Source organism: Merops nubicus, unplaced genomic scaffold, assembly GCF_000691845.1.
Source record: "Merops nubicus isolate BGI_N331 unplaced genomic scaffold, ASM69184v1 scaffold34339, whole genome shotgun sequence".
Lineage (NCBI taxonomy): Eukaryota > Metazoa > Chordata > Aves > Coraciiformes > Meropidae > Merops > Merops nubicus.
The window spans coordinates 1-11,463 of NW_008632228.1; the positions used below are offsets into that span (position 1 = coordinate 1).

Genomic DNA, 11,463 nt, shown 5'->3' on the forward strand with positions numbered 1-11,463 from the left:
ACCTAAAGGATTCTATGATTCTAGGCTTAGAAAGGCTTGCGAAGGGCTCTGTGCATGGCCTTCTACATGCCCATTCACTCTGGTACTGATGGCTCCAGCTTTAGGGATGGGGGGGCAGTTCTGAGCCTGAGTGTAGCCTACTATGTATGTTTGGAATTGCTTCTGCTTTTTGGGTGGTCTAGGAGTGTTAGAAGAGTTTCCAACGCATCTAAGTAGCTGTAGTAAACTTAGGATGGATCCAGCTTGTTTAACCAACTCTAATCCAGCAGGGTTGTTTAGAGCAGCTGTGGTGCCTGCACTCTCCTCTGTGGTGTGTGTTGAACTTGTGTAATGGACTGTATCCATTCATCTGCTGGATATGTGCGTGCCATCTGGTGCTCTGCAGTCTCTCACAGGTGTTTCTTTAGTGTGAAGATTCTAGCAAGGGTGGGACTAATTCCTCTTTCTTGAGAGGGCTCAATTAGAAAGTATTTTCCATTACATGGCAACCAAAAAACATGAAGGAGAAAACATGTAACTGTTTTGCTTTATGATCTGTAAATTAGCTATATCAGAATGGGAAAAGGCATTAAACTTGCAGTTGAGACATTATTGACACTTGGAGAAAATACAACATTTCAATTAATGTGTATTTTTCTTCTAAATAGATATTGAAGCTACTTCATTTCAGGAAAAAAGTATACTAGAAATTCTGTTGTTTACTTCCCTAGGATGTTGATGCTACAAACCCAAATTATGAAATTATGTGTATGATAAGAGATTTCAGGGGAAGTTTGGATTATAGACCACTAACAACTGCAGATCCTGTAAGTACTCCATCAACATGGAAATTTTTTATCCTTCTGTGTTTTTGCTGTGTTTTCAGTTTTTTCCATGTATACTTCTGTCTGTAGACATGAAAAATAATTAGTTCAATATATATTGGTATTCATTATAAGGTGGATTTATTTTTTCAGTAATTTTATGATATTGAAATTAGTAAATATTGAAAGTCCTTGGTGGCTAAATTTTTGTCATGCCATTTAAATATCTTTTTACTATAAAATAATACGAATATGTACAACATAGTCACTCAGCCTCTGTATTGTAAATTTTCCTGGGATTCTAGGAGATTAAGCTTCTCTGAAAAAAAAAACAACCAAACACTAGTATGAAGATTAATATTTGAACTTTAAAGGTGACGTGAGCCTTTGGTTTGCAGGGAAGTCAGAAGAGCAGAATCCTTAAATGATGAAGATTATCAGACCTCTGTGGAAATCGGAGATTGTGACGATTTCTGCCAATAGCATATCTACCCTTTTAGAACTGGGTTTGCTTGCCATATTCCAAGATGTACCCGATACTCTGCAGGATTAGATTACTGTTTGCAGGGAGTTTTGTTAATGTATATGGCTCTTCCTTGGCTATTGTGCAGACACAGGGGCCTTTTACATGTTCAGATGACTTACTATCTTGGAATTGCTCTTTGTTTATATGATTGGTGAATTAATTCAAAAGAGCAGTAAAGTAAAATATTGTATAACTAGAATTGGGGTTCACTGAAAGATTGTTTGCTTTGCAGATTGATGAGCACAGGATATGTGTTTGTGTACGAAAACGACCACTCAATAAAAAAGGTATGGCCATTGAAGATTTTGCTGAATTTTTTTCTCTGAACATATGCTTCTGATAGTAATACTAGTTGTGTTAATGAGACCTGGAATTACTAATAAAGTGTGAAACTCTTATACTAAACAATATAAGAAAATTCTTACACTTGTCATAACTTGGAGAGATGGGGATGAAAGTAGTTCAACTGGCCATTTTATGGACTGGGAGTTAAGGTGCAGAGAGACTGCGAATTCTTTCCAAGGTCATCTAGGATGTCTTGAGTTAATCTGGGAATTACTTCTGCTGTAATTCCTGCAGTATTCTTATATTGCATTAGGATCACCATTCTTTTAAACTATCGTTCAAATGATCTCCTGGGCAGAGAGCTACCTGGTGAGAACTTTCATACACATTTTTTGAACATGTATTCTCATACTTTCAAGTGGTTTTGAATCGGGGCTCAAGAGAGCAATTCAAGTGCCTAAATGATGTCTTATGACATCTGAGGTGCCCAAATGTGTCCAAGACATCCTCATAAGGCTAGTGGATTACAGACAAACCAGAGACTTATATCCCCCGGAGCTGCTGATCAGAGCTGAGCAAGATAACCTTGGAGTATGAAACACCACTAAACCACTATTAGATACTGGAATGACTCCCCGGAGGCTTTTTTGCATGTGATTAGTATCACAGCTTTTTTTTCTAACTGTCTGCTCATCAGACTGGAGCCTGTACTGTGAAAAAAACCAAAAAGGTTCAGGTTTTCAAGTGTGGTTATATCTCAGTTTTCCCATGAAGTTCTTACTTTCAGTGGGAAATTAAGAATGCAAATGCTTCTGGATTGCAGCCTGTCTGAATCCAGTAATTAAGCAAGCTGACTTTTGTTTTGAAAGATGCTTCTTTTCTTCCCCATCTATTATATTTTGTTAAAGTAAAGTACAAAAAGAGCATTGCTCTGACTGTGAAACAACATGAGATGCATTTATTATTTTTGTACTGTCAGAGTTAGACACTGAGGACTGTCTGGAGCGTATCCAGAGGAAAATGGGAGGAATGGAAAAGGGAAAACATATGTTGATACCAGTATATACTTAGTTTTTCTCTTTTTTTTAAAAAAATTCCCTACATGCTGCAGCTTCCCCTACTTTATTTCTTAATTTTTGCTTTTACTGTTTTCTTGTTCCCTCTATTTTTTTCCTTTTATTGATCTGAAAGGTGTGCATAATCTCAAAAACTGATTGATTGAAACTATTTTGCACAACCTATTTAATAAAGGTGTTCAATGTACAAGTGTGGTAACAGTTGAATTTCTGTTCAAGCTTTGGAAGTTTTCTTTAAGAAAATATGACTTAGAAATCTGATGTATTTGGGGGAATTGTCTACCTGTGCTAAGGTGGACAAAGTGAAATTATAGTAAATGAGAGCAAGTTGTCATGTGACATGAGTAGGGAGTCAGAAGTAGGTTTGTTTTTGTGAAAGCTGCATGTCTTAGATATTAGTGGTTTGGAGCTGTTCAAAAAAAAGGTTCAGAGGTTTTTCTAGGAAGATGAGTGTCTAAGTGAAAATGAGGTTGGCACTAAAGTTATTTTGCATTTTTAAGAATAAGCTATACTAAAAAGGTATTAATGAAAGAATATATGCAGGAGATGAACCATAAAGATATTCTAGTATTTTTGTGATACTATCTTCTGAAAACACACACCTCCTAAGAAGCTATTTTGCATGCCACATTTTGAAATTGAATAGTATAAAAGAATCAAAGATACTAGTGTGTAACCTCCTACAGAGGAAAAAATAAAATCAGTTTGTTTTGTCAGTCTCACAAACACAGAATTATTACCAAGATCTTTAGGTATTCTCAAGCACCAGTCGTTCTGTGGCTTGACTTTGCAGGAATTAGATGTTCAGATCAACAGTTTAAGATTTTATTTCAGTGAGGTGTAAAGACATCCACCATACATTGAGAAATGCACGGTGGATGTCAGAGACATGATACCAAGTTTTCATCAGTAAGGAATACAGGTTATTGTGACAAATAGCTGGCAGCAGGTAAATGTCGTTTTCCAAACAATTGTTTAAGAAATACCAGCTTTTGACTGCTTAAACTAAAAAGCTTTTGCTGTAAGGAGCTGACCGTCTTACCTCTCTTTTCATCATTGTTCCTTATTTCTTTCCTGTGGTTACTGCAGAATAATTGCATTTTATTTTATTGCAGTGCAGTTGAGAAGTTTGTTAAATAGTGGCTTGAGTGCTTATTTCTGTTGGTGTGTACTGTCCTGCAGTGGTAACCACTGTACTGTTTGGTCAGCATGTTAACCGATGAAAAGATTGCTAGCTGGTTGTGTAAAGCCATGTCAAATTCTTGAACTGCATCCCTTAAAAAATGTTACATAGAAATGCAAGTAGGACACATTAGTGATCCTGACTGTACACACAAAGGAGCTTTATTTTTGTGCATATTGTGGATCACTGGGTTCTCTGTTTTGCTGACTCATATCTCATACAACAATTACCAATAAATTGTAGTGCTGTGTAGTAATTATAACCTGGGATCTCATTGCTGAAATTTAATCTAGATGGCTTTTAATCACTGGCAGGAAGGACCATTAGCATTTTCAGCTTTTTCGGCTTACAAGGTAATTTTTAGAAAGGATTTTACTTTAGAGAAATTCTATATTAAAGATGCACATTTTAGGTTCCAGAAGGAATACACAGTTGAAAATATCTGTGAATAGAAAGCATTCACAGATAGGTTGAAAGCAAAATTTTTCTAGAAAGCTGTGAACTTATGACTGTAATGTTAAGGATTCAGGGAAAATAAAAATATAACATTTTAAAATAAAGCAGATTATTTTAAAGATATTAATTGCTTAGTGTTTTCAAGTTTGACAATCCAAGTAATATAGGACTTTCTCTGCCCAGTTTCTCCAGTAGGGAAATTTTTTGTAAAAAGTCAAAGTTTATAGCAGTAATCTGTAAAACAGTATAGAAGCTCTGAAGAACAAAGAGCTGAAAGCCATGGAAAGTGTTATTATAGAATAAATAGCAGGCTACAATCATAGTGCTATAATTAATGATCTTAATTTTTCTAATAAGCTTTGTGAAAACCTCTCTTTAATTTCTAGAATTGAATAGGACAACTAGACTTCCAAACTGAAATCTCTTACTTAGCAGATTACTATCTAGGCATCAGAAGCCCAAATCCATTGCAATGTTGTTACTTGGAGGAGCTGTGTTATCTGAGATGTTGTAAGTAATGTAAGCAATGAAAAAAATGTAAAAAATTATTTGTGTTGCTAGTTAAATATATATTTCACTTATTTTATAGAAACTTTAATGAAAGACCTTGATGTAATAACAATTCCTAGTAAAGATGTTGTGATGGTACATGAACCAAAACAAAAGGTGGATTTAACAAGGTACCTAGAAAACCAAACTTTTCGTTTTGATTATGCCTTTGATGACACGGCTCCTAATGAAATGGTTTACAGGTATGTGTATATGCTTTTTTTTTTTTGGTGAATCCTTTTTCTCATGTATCTGCCATGTCAATAACTGTGGGCTTACCTTGGTCATGCACTTTACTCTGATTCTCCATGTTACCAAATATGTATATTGCTACCCCCATTCTTTTGCGTGTTTACTTCTGTTTTAACTCCTTATTCTGAATTCTTCACCTGCAATGTCATCTCCACCTCTCTTGACCTCAGTCCTACTCTCTCTCAGTCCTCCTCCAAGCCCTGCTGGTGTCCAGGCTTTAGGGTGTATTGGCTGCCTCCTCAGCTGCTGAACATTTGAACTATGTCATGAGCTCTCCGTTTGCCTCGAGATTGTTGTCTTATAAGTGTGCATGAAGCACCTGAGGAACCTGAGTCATGGCTTTTGGTCTGTGGGAGATGTGGAAGAAGAGGACAGCCCCGCCCCCAAAAGAGCTTCAGTTTGAATATAAGATAATAAAGAGATGGAAAGAAATCAGGAGAGGGTGGAGGAAGACTACAGTGGAAGTGAGAGAGGTTATGTTGCTGAGATACCCGAGCGAGCGTGGCTGCTGGAAGCAGTCTGGCTGAATGTAACATAGAGGTGTATGGAGCTAAGTTATTTTGCTCAAAATGCTGAACCTTTTAGATTTAAAAAAACAGCAGCAAAGACACATCCACTTTCAGACCCAAGATATCTGGGTCTCCGTTATCTCCATTTTTCTGTTTCATTACCACAACTGGCACAGAATAATGCACACCACTTCTAAAAATGTGTTTTCTCATGCTTGGAAAGTACTTCCCATAGCCTTAGGGAATAGAGACAGAGAAATATCTTAATTCTTTTTTTTAATCCAACAGCTAAGAAGTGAAAGCTATGATTGTGTCCTGGCTGATGGTGAACACTAGTTTCTAGTTGGTGGATAACAGAAAATTCTATTAAAAGTCCTTGGAAATTAGAACTTCTGTCTTATGCTTGATATGATTAGGAAGAGAAGGGTGGCAAAAGGAAAATCTGTATAATCTGTTAGTTTACAGTAACCAAAGGCTGCTAAACAGGAAACCTGTACCCTGGGAGACTTCTGTTTCTAATGGTTGTCTGCTGGTAGCCTCTTTCCTTTCTTGATACTGAAGAGCTGTGGGAGAGCAACCTAGCTGGTGATGCATGCCTCCTGTGATAGTTCTCTTCCTGCTTGACAGTCAGTTCTTCTAACCTCCCTCCTTCCTGTTCTTTGTGACCACAGTTTTTAAATGTGAGGGGTGTTTTTGGCGTACAATGCTGTTGGATTTTTGTACTGAGCTTTCTCCAGGCAATTTTTATTCATTAAGTAATACATTGATAGTAATGTGAAAATATTGAAAGATGATTGTATTCATACTGAAACAGTAATTCTCTAATCTGTGTAGCTGCACAGGCTTTCTACTTCTCCCTTGTATGGTATAGTAACAGTTATTACTTGAAGGGCAATCTGCTTCAAGGCCTCCTGTAATAACAGAAGTAAGAGCAGGGTAGGTATTGTCATCTGCTGTCACCACAACTTCAAGGGCACAGTGAGGAAAAAAAAATACTGTGGAAAATTATGCCCTTTTTGTCCAGTATGCTAATATTACTCACTGTATTTCTGTACTGGAAAAGATTCTTCAGTTTGAGGGAGAAAATTACGTCTCTTTTGAAATTACTATTATTATTATTTTTCTTGTGCTGTATTTTAAGTATTTTTTTAATCCATGAGCCACAACCCTTGTATTTTGCCTTACTTTAAAACATAGATAATTAAGTCCCATTTTTATAAATCAGCAAAATAAATAGTTTCAAACTCATTTAAACAGAGATAATTGAGTGTGCTTCTTAGATGGATAGGCTTTGTGAAATTTTTTATTTTATATATAAAAAGAACAAACATCAAAATACGGGAATGTCTTCTTGAGGACAAAGAAACTATATGTTTAGAAGAAGCAAAAAAGGAAGTCCACGGCCGATCAAGAATTGTCTTCTATATTCTTGATGAAACTTTGTGATTCATTTTAACTTAAGATTTTTGCATAATCCTGCATGGCTGAATGGCTCAGTCTTGCACGTATTATTTTTGTAAGTGATCTTGTGTGAGTTTGAAAGTAGAATGAAAAAAGGTCACAGCACCTCTGGGTTACTGTAAACAATGGTTCCTGTTTCTGTGACTTAAAGATACTTCATGCGTTAACACCTGGAAAGAGTTTAGAAAGAGAGGCTTCTGCATACAGAGTCTAACCTCCATGGGTAACCCTTCATTAGTTTACCCTTTGCTTTTGGAGTTTTTAATTAAATAATGGAGATCAGCAGCTGAAGTAGGAGCAACAACTATGTTTTTTGAAGTAAAAAAATAAATTCTTCAAAAAGAAAAGTAATAATTTGGGTAATATTTTTTGACACATCAAATAGTACTGCAGGGATAACTAGATTTTTCCATTCTGAAGAGCTTGGGTATCCATTGTCTTGAGCCTTTTCTCAGTGTATGCATGTTCTCAAGATGTGCAGTTTTGTTTTGGTCACTTGTCTTTGAAATTTTATCTTGGAGGTTGATTTGGGGAGGGAAAAAAAAAACCCAAAAACTATAGCAGAATTTTAGTATTGGCAAAACCTAGGTGTTTATCTGCTACTCTGCCCTACTCTCGTGTATTCTAATTCTGACTGCTTTAGGGAGCTACAGACTCCACGTAGTAAGCTGTGCTCTATTGCGTCATTAAAACAAGGACGTTTTTTTTTTCTTAAGAGTTTAAAAGAGGATGATATTGTTGTAAAATATGTTCTCCGTAAAATGGAAGAGGCCTTCTAGCTTTTATTTAATTTTTGGGGATATTTTAATGCCTTAGAATTTGTAGTCTCTTTAATACATGAAATAATGTAGAGACATCCTTTGACCTCTCAAAAACCAAGATCAGTTATGTCACTTCTGCCCATAAGATTTATAGCATCTTTGTAGTGGTGGCCAGTAATTGAGTTTCTTAAATATTGTTGTTTTACTTCTAAGGTTTACAGCTCGACCATTGGTTGAGACCATATTTGAAAGGGGGATGGCAACTTGTTTTGCATATGGGCAAACAGGCAGTGGAAAAACCCATGTAAGTATTTCTTCTACATATCAGCAATACAGTTCTTACATTTATTAGAACTTAGATAACTTACAGTAAGTAACAAATATGTCAGTTACAAATCTGTGATATTTATACTGTGGGTGTGTTTTTTTTTTTTTTTTTTTCCTAGACTATGGGTGGTGATTTTTCAGGAAAGAATCAGGATTGTTCTAAAGGAATATATGCACTTGCAGGTGAGACTTTATTGGTCTGTTGGCTTTTTGCAGATTAGTTGAGATTAATAAATTTTCAGTTTCCTTCATACAAACATAAGGGTCTACATATTTTGCATTACAGAGCTTTGGTAACATCAAAAATAGTTCCTAGATGTATATAAAGTAAATATATATATAGACTATTTCAAAAAATGGAATAAATATAACAGGCAATTAATTAAGTTTTTTAGGGTCTTCTGTGGCTTCCCATGTAATGTGTCAGTCTAAACTGCAATGTTTTCGACTTGATTGACTGACTTTATCTGCTATACTTACAAAATATGAGAGATGCTGTAAAATAGACTTTTATGCATTGACAAGTATTGGCTAAATGGAAATATGTTAACAAGACTTCTTGTTATTCTGGAAATTTATTCACAGCTCGTGATGTCTTTTTAATGCTAAAGAAACCAAACTACAAGAAGTTAGAACTTCAAGTATATGCAACATTTTTTGAGATCTACAGTGGTAAGGTAAGTACCTGGTCTTCCTCTGAAGAGAGAGGGATTTCTCCTTCACAAGCAGGGTTTTGAGCTTGTCACATAAGTTTTTTTTCCTTATTATAATAAAATCTTTATTTAAACTGATTCTTTGCACATCTCCTCCAGTGATGTTTTTCGTTCCATTGAATGTTGTGCACATTTTGATACGGGATTTGACACAAAACCATCTTTTAAAGCTCCTCTTTACCTGTTCTGTTTTCTCCCCTTCCCTAAGGTTTTTGACTTGTTGAACAGGAAGACAAAATTAAGAGTGTTAGAAGATGGTAAACAGCAAGTCCAGGTGGTGGGATTACAGGAACGGGAAGTCAAATGTGTTGAAGATGTTCTTAAGCTTATTGAAATAGGCAACAGTTGCAGGTATCTCCCATAGCTTAAACCATTTTTTCATTGTACATTAATGAATCAGAACAAAATTTTTCAAGATGTATTTTTTGTCTCTTCATAGTGACCTTTCTTTTTAATATGCAGTTGATTTTTTTGGATGGTGTTTGCTGCGACTAAGGAGTCTACCGACCTTTTAAATAAAGATATTTAGAGTTTCTTTGTCTTTCAGAGAGAAATAACTGGCTTTCCTACAGGATATGAACTGCATGCATTATGTAATCAGCTTACTGATCTAAATTCACAGAATTTTTAATCTGGAATACTGCCAGATTTCTCAGCTCCAGAAGTCCTTGATATGTAGTGACAGAGGTTAAGCATAAAGTTTTGTTTGTTTTTTTTTTTTTTTAAGAGTCTGTCTTCATTATTTTTAAAATTAGCCTTGTGCATAGACTGCTGCCTGATCAGATAAAAATGCCATCAACACTTTACATATGGGCTCTCTGATAATCTGAAATCTTTGAAGATCTGATCATTCTTGCTTTTAAAAGGGAGGTAAAACATTACTAATCTTCTGTTTCTCTTTGAAGATGTGGAAAAAGGAGGTATATTTTTATGATGTGCATGCAATTACTAGGGTTCTATCTCTAGTGTCCACAAGAACGTTAGACAGGCCGTCAACACATATGAGAACATACAGGACTTTGCCCTGAGCAAACGCATGTTCTGAGGCCGGTGTGTTTAAAGTATATGGTCCTTCGGCTGTTCACGTGTCCTTCCATTCTCTCCTTTTGTTTAAAGGACATCTGGCCAGACATCTGCAAATGCACACTCATCTCGGAGCCATGCAGTGTTTCAGATTATTCTCAGAAGGAAAGGGAAATTGCATGGTAAATTTTCTCTGATTGATTTGGCTGGCAATGAAAGAGGAGCAGACACTTCCAGTGCAGATAGGCAGACACGACTGGAAGGTGCAGAAATTAACAAGAGCCTTTTAGCACTCAAGGTAACTGAAATGTTTCCATTGTCTTTGAGTAGGTGGAAGCTTTCTACATGTAACAGCAATGACTATTAAAATGAGTGTTTTTGCAGGCTTTTCTTGTCTACATCGTCTACTGGTGTGACAGGTAAAATAATATATTGATTTTTCCCCTAAATGCCTGAAGGAACACTTGGTAATTAACAAGCAGAAACATTGCAGAAACATTCTGCTATCCACTTGCATGTTGTTTAAAAAAAAAAAAAAAATTAAACAAAAACTCCCCAGTGCAGACATATCATAACAGCAACATATCCAGAAATAATTACCAGATTAAAATAATCCTTGAAAGATAGTATCCATTTTTGTCTTCACTTCTTTATAGAAATTTGTCTGATAGTCACTTTACAGATTTTCATACATTAATCCAGGACACATAAGAGCCCTAAGAAATATTGTTTAGATATTAATATTCCTTCTTTTTGTTTGTTTTATAATGCTTAAAGGAAGTTCAGTTAAAGTAGTGAAAGTATTTTGGTGTGAACTGGGCAAACAGCAGTTTTGAATGTCTCAGAACTTATCTCTGTTGGTTAGTTTGGCTTAGGTTTACTACTCTTAACACCAGCACTGATTTTATATAAAGAATCTGAATCCTAAAATCAGTGTGCTTACTTTTTTATCTTCAGTATAAACTTGCAAGAAGACTTGTATCTGACTTTAAGCAGATCTCACAAAGCACCACAAAATTTTAACATATGTGTCATAACAAAATATTGTGGCACATTGAAAAACTGGAAGCAGGAGTTCCAAAACTGTGGCCTATTTTGATTCGGTATAAAAGTCAATAATGCAAGCAATGTTGTGTTGACGTTATCACTTTTTTGTAAATGTAATTGAGTAAAGCTGATTTGTTTTGAGGGGCTTGGTTTTTTTTTTTCAGTTTACTTGTTGATTTTGTACTGGCCAGTGCCTTCAGTGCAATACCCACAGAAGATACTTAGTTCATTTGCTGTCTTTTTAATTATAGCGAAAGCTTCTGCTGCTGCCATACTAGTGGTTATGATATAAATTGGACGGGGAAGGGAAAAGAAAAACAGGTGGAGGTCTGGCAGAGGCCTAAGCTGCAGTACAAGAATATACAGGTTTCTCAGTGATATGTTAGTTTTCCGTTTTTCATCTATCCCCAAAATGATTACACAGCTTTTGCATTTGTATTCAATTCAGCTAGTACGTTCTGAGCAGAAGAAGCTGTTTCTAGGAAATTTCAA

The 11,463-nt window shown here is 35.7% G+C and overlaps 1 protein-coding gene across 1 annotated transcript; it reads left to right on the plus strand.

The window, feature by feature from the left end:
- Nucleotides 1-714: 714 nt before the first annotated feature.
- On the plus strand, nt 715-10,222 carry LOC103780211 (kinesin-like protein KIF2A; the record flags this gene model as incomplete). Its single annotated transcript, XM_008947869.1, has 8 exons — nt 715-806; nt 1,562-1,616; nt 4,919-5,081; nt 8,075-8,165; nt 8,308-8,371; nt 8,774-8,865; nt 9,110-9,252; nt 10,018-10,222. Coding segments are annotated over exons 1-8 (876 nt in total), but the record flags the coding sequence as incomplete, so codon positions are not given.
- Between the last annotated feature and the right edge of the window lie 1,241 nt (nt 10,223-11,463).